Source organism: Phascolarctos cinereus, unplaced genomic scaffold (assembly GCF_003287225.1).
Source record: "Phascolarctos cinereus isolate Bilbo 61053 unplaced genomic scaffold, phaCin_HiC Scaffold_1;HRSCAF=81, whole genome shotgun sequence".
NCBI classification, from domain to species: Eukaryota; Metazoa; Chordata; class Mammalia; order Diprotodontia; family Phascolarctidae; genus Phascolarctos; species Phascolarctos cinereus.
This window is the reverse complement of record NW_027555514.1, coordinates 217,161,340-217,183,357: the sequence shown is the minus strand read 5'-3', so window position 1 is coordinate 217,183,357 and position 22,018 is coordinate 217,161,340. Positions and strand designations below refer to the sequence as shown.

General features: G+C 42.4%; 2 protein-coding genes across 5 annotated transcripts in view; one reads left to right on the top strand and one right to left on the bottom strand.

Annotated features, from left to right (window-relative positions):
• Positions 1-3,807: 3,807 nt before the first annotated feature.
• HNRNPA1 (heterogeneous nuclear ribonucleoprotein A1) lies at positions 3,808-10,781 on the bottom strand. 3 transcript variants are annotated; one of them, XR_013482517.1, is made up of 12 exons: positions 10,673-10,781; positions 9,929-10,045; positions 9,572-9,718; positions 9,232-9,442; positions 9,058-9,150; positions 8,875-8,967; positions 8,434-8,508; positions 8,015-8,173; positions 7,295-7,447; positions 6,819-6,884; positions 4,174-4,251; positions 3,808-3,939 (listed from the first exon to the last, which is right to left on the bottom strand). XR_013482517.1 is itself a non-coding variant. In XM_020966214.1 (11 exons), the coding sequence occupies exons 1-10, from the start codon at positions 10,685-10,687 to the stop codon at positions 6,829-6,831; spliced, it is 1,119 nt and encodes a 372-aa protein (XP_020821873.1). In that variant the 5' UTR covers positions 10,688-10,781; the 3' UTR covers positions 6,250-6,587; positions 6,819-6,828. The 3 variants fall into 3 exon arrangements, 2 of the variants coding, with proteins under 2 accessions (XP_020821873.1, XP_020821875.1); XM_020966214.1 differs by lacking the exons at positions 3,808-3,939; positions 4,174-4,251 and adding an exon at positions 6,250-6,587; XM_020966216.1 differs by lacking the exons at positions 3,808-3,939; positions 4,174-4,251; positions 8,015-8,173 and adding an exon at positions 6,250-6,587.
• Positions 10,782-11,343: 562 nt separating this feature from the next.
• CBX5 (chromobox 5) overlaps positions 11,344-22,018 on the top strand; it is a 41,347-nt gene continuing 30,672 nt past the window's right edge. The window contains exon 1 of one of the 2 annotated variants that reach the window (XM_020966103.2): positions 11,344-11,480. The gene's annotated coding sequence lies outside the window, so the exon portion shown is untranslated. The remainder of the gene's footprint in view (positions 11,481-22,018) is intronic. The other variant, XM_020966102.2, reaches the window with a different exon arrangement.

Sequence of the window (22,018 nt, the reverse complement as noted above, 5' to 3'; positions counted from 1 at the left end):
CAGAGCCTGCTCACAGTCCAGAGCTGTTGAGGGTAAAGGAAGGGTGGGGGTGTGGGGAAGTGGTTAAATGAATGGAGAAGATGCTGGTTGCATCCTGGAGAACGGGTCTTGTCGCCAATATTCCCCAGTAACAGAAGGAAGAAAATACTAGGTTCTAGAGGTTTGATGAATAGCAGTTATCATCTCTGCCCCTTCCAGACCAGGGGACCCTGTTGATACAGGGGACTGCATTTGGTACAATACTTCTTCCATCTCCTCACTTCCCAGGGACATTTCCCCCTAGAGGACAGATGATTTCCCCAAAGCTTGGGGTTGGGGAGCGGGTCAGGAAGTAGAAAAGAAAAAGGCACAAATACATCCTATCCTTCCCTATCTATGAAAGTCCATCAACCTCTATTCTAATGATATCAGCCCAGGGCCTAGCTGTAATAGAGCCCAAACAGGTCTAATAGGCAAGTTTTAGGGGGGCCCCACCACTACCACTGATCCTTACCGAAAAAGGTGTGTTAAAATTCTTATCACTTTATGATGAGCTTTGCTAAATCTGTTTGGCCTAGGTCAAACGACTGTGTTCCCTGAATTCACATACTACCTAACTCTCTTGTACGAATTAACTCAATTTCAGAAGAGGAAGCTAGCCTAGGAGTATGCTTTGGTTCCAAAGATAGGGGTCATCCCACTGTGCTGTTTAGAAAGACTTGGCGCCCCCAAGAGGATCCCAAACTGTCAGAATGGAAACTACCAAAAAAGAAAAAGCTGGTGGGTGTTGGGGGTAGAGTATCAGAGACTAGCAATGTCAGTAAGCAGAATGGAGAATCTGTTAGATGAGGTGGAGGTGTTGAGCTTGAAGGGAGTGTAGAAGGGGCACTCCCCATTTCCAAAGGGAGGTCTTGGATTGGAGCAAGAAGAGTGCAATTAGACAAAAGGATCCAGACCCTGAACATGATAGATTAGGATCAAGTTGGTTTAAAAAAAAAGATTGACAACCAGGTCTGGAAAGCAGGGGATGGAGCTAGCCCATTTATAATCTTGAAATCTCACCTTCCCTCTCCTCCATCCTAAAAAAAAAAAGCCACCATCTCTAACCAACCTGTTCCAGGGTTTGTCATTCCATTCAAGAAATTCTGGGTCTCCCCTAAACCCACCGCGCTGCAACCCTACCCTATTTTGTTTTTAAAGCATTGGTTCAGACAGCTGGATAACCTCAAGTGCTCCATTCCATTGAATGGTGATTTAGAAAACTATATGGGTAGCCTCCACTCTACTGGTGGCTTCAGAGCTGAGATTTATGGAGCTGCTGCAGCTTGGGGTAGGGGGCTGGAGGGAGACAGGTCTTTATTGTCTAGAACCAGACCTTCAGCTTCCTGAAATCTGATTTCATTGATTTAAAGGGCTAGTTACCCTTTACCAAAGTAGGAACTGGACCAGTAATCTCATTAGTTATAGGGAACTCCCAGAGAAGGAAATCATTTACCTGGCTTCAGGACCAGTTCTGTCCTACTGATTTCTAAAAGCAAAATGTCAATTTATTCATATACAACAAGATTTCATAATAGTTAACATTTAAATAGCACTATGTGCCATATGCTTTACAATTAGTAATAGTTCATATTTATACATTGCAATGTGCCAGGCACTGTGCTAGGTGCTTTACATTTTCTTTTGTGGTCCTCACAACCCTAGGCGGGAGATGCTATTATCCCCGTTTTACTGATGGGGAAGCCAAGGCAAAGGTTGTGACTTGCCCAGGGTCACACAATGTTGGAGGACAGACTTGAACACCCGGCTTCCAGCCTCCAGGCCCAGAGCACTGTGCCACCTAGATGCCCCCAGTTAGAATAGGTAGGACCTGGGTTCAGACCGGTGCCATAAATGGGGAAAAAAATTCCATCTTTAACTCAACATAACTAGTCCATTTTAATTCCAGAGATGATGTCCATGGTTTGAAGAAAAACAAAACCAAACCATGAACTAGATAAATGATCTAAGGACTTTTCTGAACCTGCCTATGCAAGTGACCCCTTTCTTGGTAGGGAGACTCCACAGAATGCACACTCTTCACAGGGCTTACTGTCTAGTAGAGAAATAAATGCATAACCTATATGGTGCTACATGTAAATGGGGGTGGGGATGGAGGTGAGGAGGGCTGTTATGCTGATATAGGAAAACTTGGAAGAACTGACTTGAGATTTAAAAGTACTATTCTACAAAGTGTGGGTTGGCAAAAACCTATTCAAAGGCATAGGAAACAAGCATAGGCAAATTAAGTATTTTGAAGAGCTTGACAAATAATGGCTGGTGAGAGGGGTTTGAAAGCTAAGAAACCTAGCTGAAAAGATGGCTGGGCCCTTGAGGAGGCAGACTTATTCCCAGCATCACCTTAGACACTTTGCAAGGTGCTCATGGTTACCGTAGAAAGGAGGCCAATACTTACATTATCTAGCTCTGGGTTGATTCTTAAGAAATGGATTTACAAACCCATAGTAATGATTCTATCCTTTTGTCTTAGTTGGCAAGCCCAGGATCAGTATTTTTTACAGGCTAGATAATTTATTATCTACTGCTAGGGGAGAAGCTTATCAACAAATCTAAAATATTACTTCTCATCTCTGGGCTCCAATTACCTTATTTAAAAAGCCTAGTTTTCCTTGGCCTCTCATGCTCTTCGACAGTACTTTTCTATCCTTACTATGACCTTCCAGGGAAAGGCAGCTATGTCACAACCTAGACAGACTCCAATTCTATTTGTTACTTGGTTTCACTGGGCTTATCTACTGTACTATCAGGAGCATATTTTATAACCATATCATTGCTCACCTTACATCAGTAACCTAAGAGAGCCAGTGGGAGCTGAAAGTCACAACCCCAAACACAGTTATAATTATCAAACAAACCTCAACAGGCGAGCGGAGAAGGATCTAAGAAAAGACCAATTTTAAAACTACCCCAACACATTAAGGTTTGAGATTTGTGCTCAGGTTGTCAGCATGACTAACATAGCTTGTCCTGCTTATGGAGCCAGGGAACTGCAGCTTAATACACACAAATGGAACAAGAGACTGTCAAATAGGTGGCCGGCCTTCATGGAGCCCATTTAAGAAAGCCACTTTTCCAAGTAAGATTGTGGCAAAGAAGCTAATTTGTAACTATGCAGATTACCCACCTCATCAGATTGGATACTTCTAAGCCTACAGGTAGCCAGCCAACATAACGCTGAGCTAGATTTGAACTTTTTTTTTGGGGGGGGTGTTAGGCAATGGGGTTAAGTGACTTGCCCAGGGTCACACAGCTAGTTAATTGTTGTCTTGAGGTCAGATATGAACTCTACTGAGGCATGTAGCTGCCCTGTACCTTTTTATTCTAAGGCAGTTTCTTTCTACACAAAGAAGTCTGGCCTTTTCTTTCCCACCTTTATGTGGTTCTCTGCTGGTTTTTCAAAGCCATTCTATTATTCAAAGGCAGCTAGGACACAGTGGATAAGAATTCAGACATTTACTAGCCAGTCACCTCAGTTTTCCCATCTACAAAATAGAGATAATAGCACCTACTACCCCCTGGGATTGTTTTGAGGATCAACTGAGATAATCGGAAAGAGCTTAGACATGCCTGGCACATAGTAAGGGCTATTACTATTACTATCCATTGTTCAAAGAGCAGCAAACTGGCCGGGGGGGGGGGGGTTTGAGGTGTGGGCCCTAGTCTTAGCCCTTCCCCAAACAAACATGTTACCAGAGGCCAACTTCTCCAAGTTAAGTTTCAGAAGGTGCTGCAGAAACTGAGACATCATGACAGACAGAAGGCAGATAATTCATTTTAAAAACATTTTTACTAAAACATATCCATTCTTTAAAAATCTGTGAGCTGCACAGCAGGCAAGAAGTCAGCTGCACAGCAGCTCAATTCACAAGTGGCTTCAATTCTGCACCTTAAACGATGTTCCTGCAAAAAAGGAGAAGGAGATTTCATTCAACCAGCATGATGAGCACCTACCTACTTGTGCTGTGTGCAACTGCTTTGTTTTGTCTTCCTCAGGCAGAAAGCTGGCACTGAAATCAACACCTGAATCCTAACCTCAGGACGCCTCCCCACCCCCCCAATGCTATTCTTAAACACCATTACTATTCAGTTTGGTTTTCCCAGCCTTCAAAATACTCACCACGTTAGCTAACTTACATTTTAAGCAGCCACTTGAATATGCCAAAGGCCTCTAGTTTTTAGAGGGCTGACCAGGTAGGGACAGCAACTTCCTTCCTGGAAAAGCAAGAAACTCTCAGTATTATCTCCTCTCTAAGCTAAAGCCAATTTCAAAATACCCCCAACCCACCCACCCCTTAAGGAATTCACACCCCCAAGCTAGCCCTTTGCAAAAAATTAAAAGATTTAAAATAAAAACGCTTAAAGGGTGTTCTCCTAAGGCATTATTGTGAGCCACTATGAAGGGGAAATGGGAAAGAGGGCAACAGAGGCTAATACTTTCAAGTATGATTATCAACCATTATGATTATAATGTTAAGATTTAAAGTGCCTACTGGCTCTCAAGGGCATTAATTACATTAGATTTCATCATCAGGGCAAGTGAAGACACTGGAAAAGGGATTTTAAGACTCTAGATGAGTACAACTAGACTGGACTATTTTATTTGCTGGGCTCAACATGTTATTTTAGCAAAAAGAAACAAAAACAAAAACAAAACAAAAACACAGAAAACAACTATAATTTCAGACAAACTATATGGACATAAGTAAAATCTGTTCTTACCTACCAGTATAGCAATAAAACCTTTCCTTCTGGCTCTGACTGCTAGTCCTAAGAGTCAGATGTGCCTTACTCTTGTCTGCCTCCTTCCTTCCGATGGGCACTGAAACTTCTCTCCCTCCTAGCTTTCATGGATCGTGCCGAGGCCTGCCCCTGGCTTATCTCTGTACACTTGACTCCATACCACAAGTGTCTAAGCGCGGAGCCATTCGCGCTATACTTGCTAGCAGTTCCTAGTAGCTGAACATCTCCTGGATCTTTAAAGCCATTGATTGTCACGATTCCTGAGGTATCTGCAAACTCCCTGAACAGTTAAGGTTCCACCTGCCATTGCAAACTCAGCCAATATCAAACCCAAGGGGCTAGAAAACTTTTAACAGCATAACCATGCTTCTTCCCACCCCCTCCCCCACACCCTCCCCTCCCAACTCATCCCACCCACCCACCCTTCCTCCCCCCCCCATCTTTTCAAAGATTAGTTAAGGGATAGGATAACAAACCAATGGAATGGAATACACAGACCTATTAAATAAAAGCTTTTTCTATTCTACAGGATACAAAGTCACTGGGATAAACAGAACATAAATTGACTAAATGAGGGAACCAAAAGGTTTTAAGAAATGACCTTAACAGCACATCTCTAAGAAATGGGATTGAAACTGGCCCAAACTCGAGAATACTACACTGTAGACACCACCTGAGTTGGATGAGAGCCTAGGTGACATGTTACACTTAAAAAGGAAAACTGCAGTTAAGACAGCCTCAACAAGGCCAGTGGGCTACTTCCAAACCACCCTCCCCCATTCCCACGTCGCTCAAAATTTGAGACCCCCCCCATACTGAGGACGTACCCTACAAGGTCCATCACCCTAATGCTAGGTCCATCCAGCCTTATAAATGCAAATCAAGTAGAAAGACTTTTACCACTGCAGTTTTCCTTTAATGATCCTTAAGCCACAAGCCAGTACATGCCCCTCTTAAAATCATGAACACGGTCTTGAGAAATGTTAGATTTACCCCCAACCTCCCCCTCCACCCCCATCAGGGCCTTTTCTTCACTGGGGTATGGCATAAGCCAGCTGACCTTAGCTAGGTGAGGAAGGGAGAATTCAGATTCAACTTTGTGAGTCCAAAGGGGCCTTTCAAATCATTGCCAATGTTCACACATATTGAGGACGTGAAGATTTTTTTTTAATCAACTCTTAACCAAAGCCTTGTGGGCTAAGTGATAAGTTTGAGATTCAGTAATAGCCAAATTTCGTGAACAGAAATTTCTTAAGGTTAAGTATGGGGTCAAAGGCTTTGGCACTATAAACTGCCAGTCTCACCATGGCAAGACTATAAGATACTCAATGACTCTGTAGCAATAATCACAACGAGTTATGATTATTTTAGAATAGAAGGGACCTGCTATCACCTTGGGTCTAACTTGATACTGCATGCTTGTTGGGGAGTTTATGGGGAGCTTCGAGTAGACTAACTTAACACAGCACATTTAAAAAAGACACATTTATTCAGCGTCATGATCAGACTATTACATTTAGCAATCAACAGCATGGGTGCAAAAAAAAAAAAATCTACATTAAAACCCTTGTTGGAATGCTTTACACTTTCCACAGAACAGAAACTAAAATAACCTGTTATACAATTAGTCACAAATACAGTCCTGGTGTTTTTTTTTTTGCCCATACACAAAAAGTATTGTCTAAAACATGTCTTCTTGTAGCAGCTAGGCCCTGCCACCACTGTGCTTGGCTGAGTTCACAAATCTGTTGTAACCTGTAGCTTCCCTGTCACTTCTCTGGCTCTCCTCTCCTGCTAAGCTTTGTTTCCTGTTGAACAATACGAATAAAGTTGTTAATCTAAACACATATTAAGACTCAGAGCTATAATCCAATAGCAAGTTTTGTTCCCCATAGATTTTGCTGATCTGAATTATTAACATCCACAAATTTACTGCAATTAAAAATGTTAACTATGTTGCACTGCTAGCTACATTAGTATTACTGGGTTTATTAATAACTGTGAAGTTCAAGTGTGAGGTGAGAAGGCTTAATACTTACCTAACAGTAATTAAAATCTTCTGCCACTGCCGTAACTACTGCTACTGCTGGAACCACCATAGCCACCTAGGAACAAAAGCCTTTCCCATTAGGTCCTTAAGTTCCCTCTATTTTTTCCCCTCCCAGTTAAGATTCTTATACCAGTATTTATTGGATAAGGAGCTGACTCTGGAGCTATGCACTGGATGCAAGTTTACCTAGTGTCCTACTGGCCTACTCCAAGGTACTTTTTGGTAGTGGGAGTTTCTCAATCAAGAACCAATTACAAATCATAGGTCTAGTTCCTAAATCCAGGGATTGTACCCTTCTAGGGATAACAGACCTCCTCCCCATGTGGGCCAAACTACGGACCCTAAACACGATCCCTGACCCGTAACTATTGCCTGTGCACAAGCAGCTTGAGTATTCTACCATGCTACTTCAATCCAACTTTTGAGGGTGACAAATAATTCAAAATTATAAAGCAAACATTCTACCTTGGTTACGTGGTTTGGCAAAATATTGACCTCCACCATAAGGGCCTGAGCTCCTGCCTCCAAAATTTCCTCCCTTCATGGGACCGAAGTTTGAAGACTGATTGTTGTAGTTGCCAAAATCATTGTAGCTTCCACCACCTCCAAAGTTGCTTCCTAGAACAAAAAGAGATACCCTACTAGTTACTAGAAGGCAACCAGAAGTTAATAAATCATTGCCATCCTCCCACAGCTGAGTCACTGACAGCTAACATGCCCTTTGTGCACTCATTTTCCATACGGGATGAGACAGCCTATTGGGTAAACCAGTCACAATGCCACTGGATAAATAAAATATAGCTTATTTCTCCAGGGCTTTTGAGGAAAAAAAATGGTCTGGTACATAAATAATCTGATCAGACTACTACTGTCTAACACTTGGAAAACGTAGTGTCAAAGGACCCAAAATATAGTCAAACACTAAATCCTGCTATGGAAGTGACTCATTAACCTAAGACACCATCCTGCTTTATCTAAAAAACTTAAAAAGGCAGGGAGTGAGGCGGCCCAGCTTAAAGCTGGGAGGAGGTAGCTTTTTGAAAACCAGGTTTCATGCAGTGCAACTTGTTCAATGCTGTTAAGAGCATCAAACCCCAAAACAAGATTGAGTATGTTTTTTTTAAACTAAAATACTAATCTAGACTACCATACCATAGTACTTGTTTGGGTTCACTTGATACCTACCACTACCACCGCCAAAGCCGCCTCCGCCTCCTCCGTTGTTATAGCTGTCATAGCTGCCACTCCCGCCATAGCCACTGCCCTGGTTTCCATAACCCTGTCCACCACTTCCATAGCCTCTGTTTCCTCCAGAGTAACCAGGGCCGCCTCCTCCATAACCACCTACAGAAGAATACAATTCTTCTCAGTAAGACAAATTTGACAGTCAAAAATCCATGCAAGCTTAAAGGCTCAAGGCCAATACACAGCATGCATGTTATGTTGGGACAATCAGGTCAAGCTCAACACATGCAGCACTTTCAAAAAAAAAAAAAAGGCAAAAAAAAAAAGGCAAAAAGCAAAACTAGGCCTGTTCTAATGGGGGAGAGGAAGGGCCAAGAATCTTCCATTTACCCAACTTTCATCTAAGTTAAAGTACATACCATCATTTCCAAATCCATTGTAGCCATCTCCACTTCCACCATATCCTCCACCACCACGACTGCCACCAAAACCACCTGGAAGAGAAAAGGCAATTAGCTGGGTATCAACTATAAAATCCAATTTTTAAAAAATCTAGCCACCTTTACTATTACCAAGTTAGGCACCAAAGCAAGAATACCATATCCAAAGCACAGGTGACCATAAACTATCTGCCTGAAGTCACAGTCCAAAATGGGAACAAATCACACTAATGCCAAACAGGCAGCAAAGACCAGACAAAAATCCAGAAACAAAGTAATGATGGGTCACTAGGCCACAGAGGAAACAGCAAAAGTTCTCTTTTCAATATGGAATAGCACCTATGTCTTAATAGAAGGCCCTGACAAATTAAAGTTGGCTTGATATATCAAATACTCCTTGCTTATTGTGAAAACACATACCACGACCACTGAAGTTCCCACCACGGCCAAAGTTATCATTTCCACCAAAGCCACCTCCACGGCCACCACCAAAATTTCCAGAACCACTTCGACCTACATTAAAAGGGGGGAAAAAAAGACCATTTAAAAACTGGAGACAACAGGCACAAGATGACCACCGATTTAGCGGTTTGGAAAACTTACCCCTTTGACTAGATGAAGCACTGGCCATTTCTTGCTTAGACAAAGCTTTCCTTACTTCACAGTTGTGGCCATTCACAGTATGGTATTTTTGAACTAGGAAAAAAGCTCAATTAGAAACATTAACAAAGTAGATTTACAAAGCTTGGTTACTTCCAACATCACTTTGATACTCACTGACAATCTTATCCACAGAATCATGGTCGTCAAAAGTAACAAAAGCAAAGCCCCTCTTTTTGCCACTGCCTCGGTCCGTCATGATTTCAATCACTTCAATTTTTCCATATTGTTCAAAATAGTCTCTTAAGTGATGTTCTTCAGTGTCTTCCTTAATGCCACCCACAAAGATCTTTTTCACAGTTAAGTGGGCGCCTGGCCTTTGAGAGTCCTAGATAAGACCAAACATGATTGGTGGAAATAGGAAACTGATTTACAAAACTTGAGATACCTCCAAGCCTTAAAGGACTAATCTAACCTGCATTATTAATCAAGACTTCCAAAAGAAGAGGAAACATACCTCTCTGGAAACAGCTCTCTTTGGTTCAACAACTCTGCCATCAACTTTGTGAGGTCTTGCATTCATGGCTGCATCTACCTCTTCCACTGTGGCATAGGTAACAAAACCAAAGCCCCTGGAACGTTTGGTATTTGGATCCCTCATCACCTGAGCCATTAAGAGAGCAAAAGCAGGAGATTACTAGGTACTAAATTAGAGTACAAAAGCACGTGGTGGGCCCTTGTATTGACTGCATTAACTAATTCGAAAAGAAGCTACTTCCAACAAGAGCCGTTGTTAGAGATCCACCCACCCAAATGTGAATTCTTTTCTCAAGATTTGCTCCCGTGCAGCCACCTCCCCGGCCTCAGCACTCACCACGCAGTCTGTAAGCGTGCCCCATTGCTCAAAATGGCTCCTTAGGCTCTCGTCCGTCGTCTCGAAGCTCAGGCCTCCGATAAAGAGTTTCCGAAGCTGCTCGGGCTCCTTGGGGGACTGAACGACAGAACACAAAGGATTGGGAAAGGAAGGGTCGTTAAGTCGTCTCCGGTGGGAGGGGGGCGGTAAAATGGCCTCCACGCTTTAAAGGACACGTACCCCCCACACACCCTAGCCCCCAGTCCCACTTCTCCAAGCAGGGGACAAAGAGCGGGCCCTCCAGCGTTACACTGCAACCCAGGCCCGCCCGTCAGTCGGCCGGCTAAGGGTGGGGAAGGGAGAGAGAAAAAAAAATGCAACGCATGCGCAACAAAGACAGGGAGACGTCCGAGCGGAAAAACCCAACAAGGGGAAAAAAAACCATCGCCAGGCAATCGACGCCGGCCACAAATCAGTGGGAGAGAAAGCAAAATGAGACAAAGGATCTGGGCCCGTGCGACTCAAAAGACATGTAAGCCGAGGAAGACCGCGAGGGCTGGAGGCTCATGGCGGCCGGGCCTACAAAATGGCGACCCCGAAGGAGGGGGGATGTGTGGAAAGGAGCAGGCCAGAGCGAGAGCGGGCTACACTACTCCCGGATAAGCGTCGTATTACAGGCGCATAGAGCTAAGCTCCAGCCGAGGGTACAGGGAAGGGAACAGGGAAGAACTAAATAGCTGAATCTTGGAGCTGGGACTCCCTTACCTCTGACTTCGACATGGCGGGAGCAGTAGCAGACGCTTCAACGATCCTTCTCCTACGGCGTCGAGGACAGAAAGGAACTAGCTATCTAGCGTATCTGCCTCCCCACCTCCGGCCCCGCTTTTTAATCCCGCCTCCTCGCGTTCTGCATTGGTAGACTCCGCCCCTACTTGCCAACCATTGGATAGCTCCACTCATTCTACTTACCAATTGGTCTATGGTAGCGTATCTTTGCTTAACGTAATGCGTTACGTAAATTCCGCCCCAGGAGGCTGCTGATTGGCTTCCGAGAAGTTCTTTTTTTTTTAAAGCGCCTGATTGGTTCTCCTGCCAGTCACTCTTGTTTGAATGTAACCAGTATTTTTAGATAACTTTAATTTTTAATTCCGTAAAATATTACGTTATATTTATAGAAGGATATCCAATTAAACATGAAAAATTAGAAAAATAATGAATGACTAGCAATTACTTTTTGAGCTTCTATTGCTTTTAGAGCGCATGCGTGATGCCACAGCCAATTAACGCAAGCGCAATAGAAAGACCTGAGGGCTATTTGTAACACGTGTAATGGCGGGGGGAAGAACGGACCTATGTAATGCACCTGCGCAGTGGCGGGAGTCTTGCCCCTTTCTGCGCAGGCGCAGTGGGCGGAGGAAGGGTCCTTCCTTGGATCGCGTGCGCAAGCGCAGCGGCGGATCCGTTTTGGCGGGCGGTTGGCGTTGCGCAGAAGGCGGCGGTGGTTCCTTGTGGTCCGGCCTCTTCGCAGAGGAACGGGGACAAGGTTAGGGTGAGAGAACGCTCTCTGTCCCGGGTAAGTGGAAAACAACCACGTCTACACTTCTAGGTCCTTGGAGCAATTCCAATCGGGCCCGTTATTGTGTGAAATGAATGGACCGCTGGGGTGGGGGGGCGGAGGAAGAGCGACAGGGTTGGTCAACCAATAGGAGAACGAAGGGCGGGTGTAGTTGTCCTGATGGCCTGTCCTCTTCTCCAATGGCTGTATAGTAGGGAGCCCAATGGATGAATAAGATTGACAAGACCATAGACCAATTGAGCCTCCATTAGGTGATTCCGAGTAACTGACATCGGCCCTTGGGCCACAGGAAGGCGGGAGGCGGGTTCTTCTTTCCTAGGCTGGGACGCTCTAAGCAAATTGGAGAGAAGTGCGCGGGGAGGTTGGGCTAGCCAGAGAGACAAGGGTCTAAGCCCAATGTGAGAGATGAGGGTCGGGCCTTTCAGATAGATGGACTAGGCGAGTAGCCAATAGGAGGTTAAACCAAGGAAAGCGCGCGGGGAGACAGCCCAATCAACGCTCTAGCGGGGGGAGGGTTTAGATTTGGGGTTCCAAGGAAGGAGGATTGCCTTTTGGGGGTGGGGATCCCCAGGGGATGACTTGTTTTTCACCAGGGCGTACGGGCTTGCCCCATCCTATCCATATACCCGACCTGGTGCTTCCAAGCCTGATTGATCATCAGTTCCTGCCTGAGTTTGGCCTTTTTTTCGGCCCTTTTTCCCTCTTAGGGTTCAGAGCAGGCCAGGAAAAGACCAAGACCACATGTTTGTCTGGAACCTTTCTTTGAAACACATACACACACACTCCAAGAGTACATATTTTTCTGGAACCTTGCTTTTTAACGCACACAGATATACCAAGACCACGTGTTTGTTTGGAACCTACTTTTTAACACAACATACATAGCTGTCTGGAACTTGCTTTTTAAGGCACGAGTGAACACCCCCCCCCCCCCCCCCCACCCCCCGTTTTCCTTTTGTGCTGAAAGGAATTTTGGGCCTTTCTCTGAGACCTAATCATTTGGTCATCTGAAAGTGCCTCACATGGAAAATGAGGAAACTGCCCAAGTACCCGTGCTTTGGGGATTCCAGAAGCCTTTTGATAACCAGGGTGAATCCTTGAGGAATTAAGGTGATGCCCGACCCACACGTTCCTATTCGTTTGTTTTGTGAACAAAGGATTCTCAAAAAATAATCAGTTGAGTTGAATGAAAGAAATGTCATCAAATGCTTTGTTCCAAACAGGTTCAGTAAAGGTTAAGTAATTCAGGAAGGGTTAATAATTGTGATTTTTGGAAGTAGCATAATTTAGGGAATTTTATTATATAGTCCCCTCTGATTTTGTACAAAAGAAATGAAATTTAAAAAAAACACATTTGATAAATAAAAACTCAAAATATGTTTCCCTGTTAATTTCCGTTTTCTCAGGTTTATGCAAAGGATGAAATGTTCTGAGGAGGCCCTGTAATTTCATTGGTTTAGGGAAGTGCAGAGAGTAAGCAAATCAAGAAACACCTTAAAGTGTCAGAGTTGCTGGGACACAGATTTAAGTGACTTGCAAGGGATCACTCAACCAGGATACATGTGCCAGAAACTAGACTTGAACCCATGTCTTCCTAAATCCAAGGCCAGCTTTCTATCCATAACAGAATGTACCTGAAGTGATCTAACCAACGACAATCTCAGTATTTGACCACAGGGTGTGGTGTGAGATGAGTTAAGACTAATCTCTTCATCATTTGTTTTGAAGTTAGGGTCCAAATGAATAATTTGACTTAATGCCACATTTGATGAGAATCTCATCTGAACCTTTATCTTCCTCTCATACAAACTGGAGATTAAACATAGGGAGAAAGAGATATGCTTTATTTTGATAGTAGTATTTGAAAACCAGATTAACAAGTGTGTGAGCTCTTTTTTTAAAGATCTGTTAAATCAGATCCATAGGCCTCATTATTCAAGAAGGATATATTATAATATATTTTGTGTTTTCCATGCCTGGTTGAATAAAAACAAAGATTCATTAAAATTTTTATTATTGTTACCAACCTGTGACCTGTTAATTGCTATACATTTTGAATTCACAGATGTTTGAATGCTTAAAATGAGTGTGAATGTTCTTTTGTTCAAAGTGGGCTTTATTTCATTATTTCTTGTGTTTTCAGCTAGGTTACAAGCCATTTTAATTAAGTAGTTGGTTCACACTTTTTCCTTTGGAAACTAGGTCCCCAAATCACTCCCTCCTTCAGTCAAGTTTGGACAGCTGATTTACCATCTTGGGGAAAAGGTCTTATCTGTGGGGATTCATCTTTGCAGCCTGTGAACATGGCAGTTTGAATGACAAATTAAGTGAATAAGGACTGGGAGGTTGGAAAACCTTCAGGTTCAAGCCCCAGAAGTTCTTGGTTATACAACTAAAGTAAGCAATAGTCCTTGATTTAGCATGTTTTATTGAGAGTTTTTCACTTCTAAAAAATTTTTTTGTTACATTTTAAGTTCCAAACTGTCTCCCTCCTTCCATCCTCTTTCCTTACTCCATACTAGAGAAGGCTACCATTTGACACAGATATGTGTGTGTGTATATATACACACACATATTTATATATATGTATGTAAAATCATACTATACATACTACTTTTTATCAGTTCTTTCTCTAGAGGTGGATAGCATCTTCCTTCATAGGTCCTATAGTAGTTGACTTGAGTATGTGTAGTACTCAGAATAACTTATTTCACAAGTTATTCTTCAGACAACATTGCTGTTACTGTACACAATATTTTCATGATTCTGCTCATTTCACTGTTATTTCATGCAAGTCTTTCCATTTTTTTCTAAAGTCAACCTACTCATCATTTGTTATAGCACAGTAATATTCCATCACAAACATATATCACAACTTGGTTAGCTGTTCTCCAATTGATGGGCATCCCCTCAATTTTTCAGTTCTTTGCCACCACAAAGAGAGCTGCTTTAAATATTTCAGAACATATTGTTTCTTTTCCTTTTATCCTGATCACCTTGGGAAACAAACCTAATAGTGGTATCACTAGGTCAAAGGGTATATGCAGTTTTATAACTCTTTGTGTATAATCCCAGATTCCTTTCCAAAATGGTTGGATTAGTTCACAGTTCCACCAATAGTGTATTAAGTTCCCAATTTTCCAACATCCCTCCAACATTTGTCATTTTAGCTAATCTGATAGGTGTGAGATGATATCTCAAAATTGTTTTAATTTGTATTTCTCTAAACAACAATGATTTAGAGCATTTCTTAACATGACTATGTATTGCTTTGATTTCTTCATTGAAAAACTGCCTGTTCCTCTCCTTGGACCATTTATCAATTGGGGAATGACTCACTTGTATTTTTTTGGAAATTCTTTTAACTTGTATCCAACCTTCCCCCCCCCCACACACACACAGAGTTTATTCCTCATGGAATATTTTAGTGTGTTTTACAGATGTAATTTGTAAATTTAATATGAATTGACTTCTAGTACAAGGAGCTAAGTAAATGTTTTGGTAAATATTATCCAGTTAACTCCCTACTGTTATGCAAGTGGGGACTTTTTATTTTCTCTCTATTATTGATAACCTGGTCAACCTTGAATTGAAGCAGTGGAGGTGCTGTTTGTGCCAAAGAAATTCTCATTTGATTTAGTTTTCTGCTTCTGCCATGGACAAATCCAGTTCGAGGAATGAGCTGGTAAAGATTCTATTAACTGTATTGAGCATTGAACCCACCTTAAAAAAAATAAATAAAAAATGAAAGGCCATTTATCTTGAAGCCTGTTAAGGGCCAAGGAAGACCTCTGTATTAGGGAAACTGGACAGTAGGATAATGGTTAAAACTTAAAGCTTGTCTCAGGATGTAAGGAAAATGAATGAAGGATGCCCTGATTTGCCACCCTGTAAAAAGCTATAGACACTCAGATACTTTGTCAGTAGGAGCCCTAGAAAGGGAGGTGAAAGGAAGTAATAAGCATTTATTAAGCATCTAATATGTGCCGGGTAATGTGCTAAGTGCTTTACAGTATTTCATTTGATCCTCATGACAACCCTGTGAGGTAGGTAGGTGCTGTTTATTATCCCCATTTTCTAGTTGAGGAAACTGAAGCAGACAGATTAAATGACTTGCCCAAGGTCATACAGATAGTGTTCAGGTGTAGTGCTCCATGTATATCCCTGGTACCACCTAGCTGCCCAAAGGTCCCTGGATTATATTGAGGCAGCTGAGGCTTATTGATCACTGCATTTCAAACGTTAAAGTAGTTTATAAGTTATATTTTAGTTGGCTAATAACACGTTATTCCTTTCCCCACCTCCCCCAGATGTCTCCCCACTGCCCATCCTTTTTAAGGACTACTTTTCTTACCAGTTAGCTTATCAATAGTTGAAGCCATGTTCTAACTCTCTTCTAGTGGTAGGGAGTAGTCTGATTAAAGAAGCAACAAAGGAGAGTTAAGAAGTAAGAAGGAGAATTTCAGTAAGGTTTTCTTGTAGCCACTACTTACACATTGTTATTGATGAACTTGGACTCTGGGCAAGTATCTCTTCTCCTAAACATAAACTTTGATTTCCCTTGTCTACTTGTAAAAGATGAATCTTCCTTGTAATTGCACTAATGGGAAGGAATCCAGGTCGTCCAGAGAAGAGTTGGCATGTGAGGAGTCCAAGACCCAGATTGGTTGGGATTTCTGTAAGCCACTGTGAGGCACATACTCGTTTCTGATGACAACTTTACACTTCTGTTGGCAGAACACCCACAGTGACAACTGCCTATGTTTAGTCTGTCCAGGAGCTCAGCCCGCCAGCATGTTTGGGGAAAAACCTGCACTGTTCCTCTCAGCAGCTATGTCAATAGTAGACCATTCTGGATTTGTTTTGTTGAGTCTGCCAAGCATTTCTTTGGAAAGTTGCCTCAGTTTACCTCTGAGTAAGCAGGGATGATGGGTGTTGCCTCCTTAGGCATCTATACAGGATGTTCCAAAAAATGTTAGTGCAATTTTAAATTTTAATAGCTTAATAGACTACACTAAAACTTGTGGGATACTCAATATTTGGCTTCTCATGTGCTCAGGATAACATTAAAAGAGGATTGATTCATGAGTGAAATTCTGCGTTTAACTTAAGAATGTGCTTTTTGCTTTTTTTTTTCACCTATTCTTACATCTCTACCTTTCTAGAAGAATTTGTTTTAAAATAAAAATTGAAATCCTTATTTGAATAATTTCTTGAGAGCCTTTGTTCAATCAAGATGAAGGTGGGTCTGTACTGCTTGCTGAAGTGAAGAATTGGCTTGAGCATCCTTAACCCTGGTTTCTGGTCTCTAGCTGAGCTCCCTTTGTGCAAGTTACTTACTAACCTCTTTCTACATCTCTGTGACCTTATCTGTGTACCGTGACAGCTTGATGGTAAGCTTAATAGCTCATATCTGTATGCTTAGAGTTTGCAAAAAGCTCTTTTCATCTATTGTGAGGTAAGTAGTATCCATTCTGGTAACTTTGCTAGTCTCTGGCTGTTCTTAAGTTTAGTGACTCCCAATCTATAGTGCTGTGTTCACTACACCCTACCCTAAGGGCCCATTCCTCCTGCTTTAATATCTTGTGATTATGTTAACCAGAGCCTCTGGGGAATTTTAAAAGACAATAGCTTTGATTAGTTTAACAAGCCGTGTTTCTAACTCACTTGTTGACCTGTTCAAAGCATTGCTTAATAACTGGGTGTTTTAACCTTTTTAAAGTAAGGGCTTTCTAAATAGGATTTAATGGGCTTGCTGGGCATTTTCACTTTCATCCTAAGAGATTGTTTCGTATTTTCTACAGCTTTACTTCCCAAAGGCCGAAAGTGTCCAAATCTGAAATTATGCCTTAAACTAATGAGGCAGTGGTCAAAGTTAGGATTGGCCTTCATGGCTTTTATTTACTTTTAAAAGAGAGGAGTGCACTTAGGCCAGGGAGTCTGCTCTCATACCCTAGCAGAACAGCTGCAGTAAATGTGAGGTATGGAAGAGGGCCTGTATTTTGTGGCTCCTCTGGCTGTTTCCTGACCACCGGGAAATTTTTAATAGTTTTTCAGCTCTAGTGTCTTAGAATTTCCCAGAGATCATCAGCGTTTGGGGCCAGAAAAAGAAAAGAGTAGTCCAGAGTACAGCTAGCACATGGAATTAAATTCAGGAAATTGAAGCCCTGCCTTCTAAGAGGTCAACCAAACCTCTGCTGAGAAGTCGGGTTTCACTCCTTAGGCCAGCCCTTTGACCTCTGAGAATCAGAGAGCTGTGTAGGATAAGTAGATGGCTAATTTGTGTGGTCTTTCACAATAGACTACATTTAAGAATCTGATAAAAATAAGACACTAGGAGCAAAGGCATAGATAAAGGAAATGAAAGAGATGATCCAGAAATCTCATTTTATTCTTAGTTATAATTTCTTAAACTATCATCTATATTTCTAGGGCAGGGCTTTTTAAACTTTTTCCACTCACAACCCTTTTTTGAGTTCTGACTTTGTTGGTTGGCATTGCATAGCCTTCGGGCATGAGCTGTGCAAAGGGAGGATACTCTGTGTCCAGAACCTAAACTGAAGTGAAGTTGCCAGAAACACCTCAGATTCATTACATGTTTAATTTTTTATTTATTTTTGGTCATTGCTCATTCAGAAACCGTTTGGATTTTTGGGTCACCACAGTTCAAGAAGCGCTGTTCTAGGGCACAGAATCTTAACCTTTTTGTATGTTAGACACCTAAGGCAGTCTGGTGAAGCCTATTGAGACCCCTTCTCAGGAACATGTTTTGTTGCCTAAATTAATAAATGGAAGGAAATGCTCATTTTCAGTTAGAGGTTAGTAAAAATAAAGATGCATTTGTTGTTCTTATCCAGGTTCATAGACTCCCCCTCAGTCTTTATGGACCCAGGGCTCTGCTCTAGAGTCATCCAGTTTCTTCCTTCAATCTCAGGGAGAGTGAGGCATCAAGTCAGCAGTGCCCACATTGCCAATCTGGGTGACTGGAAGGATGGTGGTACCCTCAATGAAAATAGGGGAATCTGGCAACTAAGATACTGAGTTCAATTTTGGACATGTTCAATTTGAGATGTCTTTAGAATATTTAGTTTGAAATACCCCACAGGCAGGCAGTTGGATCTTTACAAAAAACCTAGGCTATGGTGTGGTGGGTCTAGAGCTAGATTTGGAGGCAGCAAAACTTGAATTCCAGTCTGGCCTCTAGTCTGTGACATTGATCACTCGAAGTCATTTCACTTCTAAGCCAGTTTCCTCATCTGTAAAATGGGGATTAGAAGTGTCCTCCCCCCAATCCTTCCAGGTTCCTTTGACCTTGAGAGTTGGGGAGAGCAGGTATTAAAAGCAGTAACCCAGCTGAATAAAAATCTCATTTTCTGGATTCCTAGCCCAGTAAGTACCCTTTTTCTTGTGCACAATTAACTGGTTGTGTTTTTATTTATCCTTAATGTCGGCTAGTGGAGGTGCTAAAATATGGCAACTTGGCCAAAAGGACTAAATCTGTCAGCAAGCATTCATTAATCAGCCTACTGTGTTCCAGTCTCCTGGGGATATACAAAGACAAAAATGAACTTGTTCTCTGCCGCACAGTGAGCTCACTTGACAGTTTATCCAGGGAGACAAGTACTGGAGTATGTCCATACAAAGTAAATACTGTGTCCTTGGAGGTGGGGGGGGGGGCAGGGAGGACTTGAAGAAGGTGGTGCTTGAGCCAGGTATTCTAAGAGGCAAAGGACCGGGGGAGTGGGGGAAAGCACATTGCAAATATGGCAGTTAGCCAGTAGAAAAGCATAGACATAGGAAATGCAGTGTCCTGTGTAAGGAATCCCTAAAAGGCCCAGTTTGACTGGACTGGAGAATACAGGAAGAAAGGAGAGTAATGTATGTAAAATTGGGGAGGAAGATAGAGACAAGGTTACGAACAGCTTTAAAACTCAAAAAAGGGAAGCTTTTATTTGATCCAACTGATTTAGCAGAGTAGTGATATTGTTGGTCTTGTGTACTTCAGGAAAATCATTTTGGCAGGTCTATAGAGAATGGATAGAAGGGACTTGAGGTGTGGTGACCAATTAGGAGGCAATTGAAATAATAGTCCAGGACAGAGGTGCTGAGGGCCCAGTGACTAGAGAGAAGGTAAAAGATGCAAGGGATGTGGTGTGGTGGTGGTGGTGGTGGTAGAAATGATGAGAAGCAATTGATTAGATACGAGGGGTGAAGGAGCAGGCCTCAGAAATGCCCACAGTGCCAGTCCGGGGGACTGGAAGGGTGGAGATGCCCTCAACAAAAATAGAGGAATTTGGAGATTAAGATAATAAGTTTAAATTTGGACACGTTGAATTTGAGATGTCTATAGAATATTCAGTTTGAAATACCCTATAGGCAGGCAGTTGAAAAACTGTAACTGGCACTCTGAAGAGCCTGGATATATAGATTTGGGAGTCATCTGCATAGAGATAATTAATCCCTCGAGGACTGATGAGGTCACCCTCAGAAAGAAAGTAAAGAGAATTGGAGATGGCCCAGGACTGAGCCTTAAGGAGCACGTACTTTAAAGGGGTGTGGTATGGACAATGAACCTGCCAGGGGGCCTGAAAAATGATCGACAAGTAGGAAGAAAACCCAGAAAGAGCAATGTCTCAAAAAGCCAGGAGGAAAAGGCAGTCTGCCATGTTATGCTTCAAAGAAGTTGAGATAAGACCGTGGAGGAGTAGGGAGGGAACTTAAATATGTTAACTGCCTGCCCTTTGCCAACCACTCTACTAAACTGTTTACAAAAAAAATTATCCCATCTAAACTTGACAGAATCCCCTTTTTGCAACTGAAAAAACTGAGGCTAACAGAGGTTGTGACTTGCCCAGCATCACACAGCTAGTAAGTGTATTTGCACTAAGGTTTTCATAATACCAGGCCTAGTGTTTAATTAATTGCCGTTAGGTTTGGCAACTAAGTCAGTAAATATTAAGTGCCTACTATGTGCCAGACATTGTACTGGAGATACAAATTTGGGGGCAGGGAGAGTTCCTGGCCTCAAGGAAGAAGAGGAAGGAGAAGGTACCCAACATGGAGAAGTCCCAAACTGGTGCATCCTGATGAGAAATGAGGAGTAGTCAGAGCTGAGCTCTTTCCTTAAATGGAGGTTTGAAGTTTGTGGCCCCACTCTCCAATCTGAAAACGTAGAGTATTTGGTAATTACAAGATCCATTGGTAACATTGGAGAGAGTAGTTTTCTTTGAGTTAGTGAGAGAAGATGCGGAAAACACTGAGTTTCAGGAATTTAACTGATAAAAGGAGGAGGGTGTGTGTGTTTGTGTGGCTGGTGGGGGTAAGATCTAGTGAAGGGTTTTCTCAGTATGGAATAGATGAATGTGTTTATAGGCATCCGGGAAAGAATGAGAACATGATTGAGATAATCTGCTACTGGAGAGGGTGGCGATTGGATCAAGGATACAGATTGAGGGACTGGCCTTGATGAGGACAAAGAAGATGAGTAGGAGCAGAGAATGAGGATAGTGGACATAATCCAGAGCTGGAATTTGGCTAGGTATGAACTTGAAAAAAGCAGGGGCCCAAGAGATTAAAGGTCAGTGTAGACTTGAACTGGTTTGTAAAATCAAGCTTGGGAAGAAAGGGAAAGAGTGATTAAATCAGAATTGGTAGCCTGGGAGAGGAGTGGATAGATTGAAGATCTGGGTGGGAACTAAATAGATTTAGGGAGGGAGATTGTGATGTGATTTCAAAGTTTTCAATCTAAAAAGTGCAATACTTTTGGATGATAGTAAGGTCAAATATGTGGCCATCCTTGTGTGTGGCTGAGGTAAAATGGAAGAGTAAATCTTGGGAAGGGCAGATAGAGCTGGGCCTGGAGTTAGGAAGAGCCAGACATGACTGAAAAATGACTAAATAACAATGAGATCTCCGGAGTAAAGAAAATGGAGTCATTGGGAGCTATTTGGTTTGTTTTTTTTTTAAAGGCCGTTGGGGTTAAGTGACTTGCCCAGGGTTACACAGCTACTAAGTGTGTCAACTGGTTGATCTAAGGCTGGATTTGAACTCAGGTCCTCCTGACTTCAGGGCTGGTGCTCTATCCACTGTGCCACCTAGCTGCCCCACATTGGGAGCTATTTGAAGGAACGTCTCCCATGTATGTTGGAAGTCCAATATAAAGAAAGAATGGGGGAGGGGGCGGTCAAAAGGAAGCCTTCAACCTTTGAATATTAAAGACTTGACTGCTTAACTAGATTTTTCCCCCCCAGTAGGGGGTGGGGGTGGCAGAAAGAACAAGTTATGATTCAGAATAAAAATGGATTTTTGCAAGTAAAATTCATTGGAATACCCAATGGTGGAGCCCAATAGCTGGAGATTAGCCCTCCCTTTAACTTGCTTGTCTAGTAGTGGCCTTTGTATGCTATTTTAAATATCAATATATCTGGAGCACTGAGCATGCTTTTATGAGACTGTGGCACAGTAACTCACACTTAAATGTCAATAGACTCACTTGCAAAGACCTGCAAGGTTCAATAAGTTCTGGTGTGGGTTTG

Bases quoted from the DNA above. Each gene is read 5' to 3' on its own strand.
- HNRNPA1 (XM_020966214.1), bottom strand. The intron at 9,719-9,928 runs GTGAGTGCTGAG...TTAATGGCTCAG, and splicing joins GCACGCTTACAGACTGCGTG to GTGATGAGGGATCCAAATAC. The intron at 8,968-9,057 runs GTAAGTTTTCCA...CTTTTAATGTAG, and splicing joins TGCTTCATCTAGTCAAAGGG to GTCGAAGTGGTTCTGGAAAT.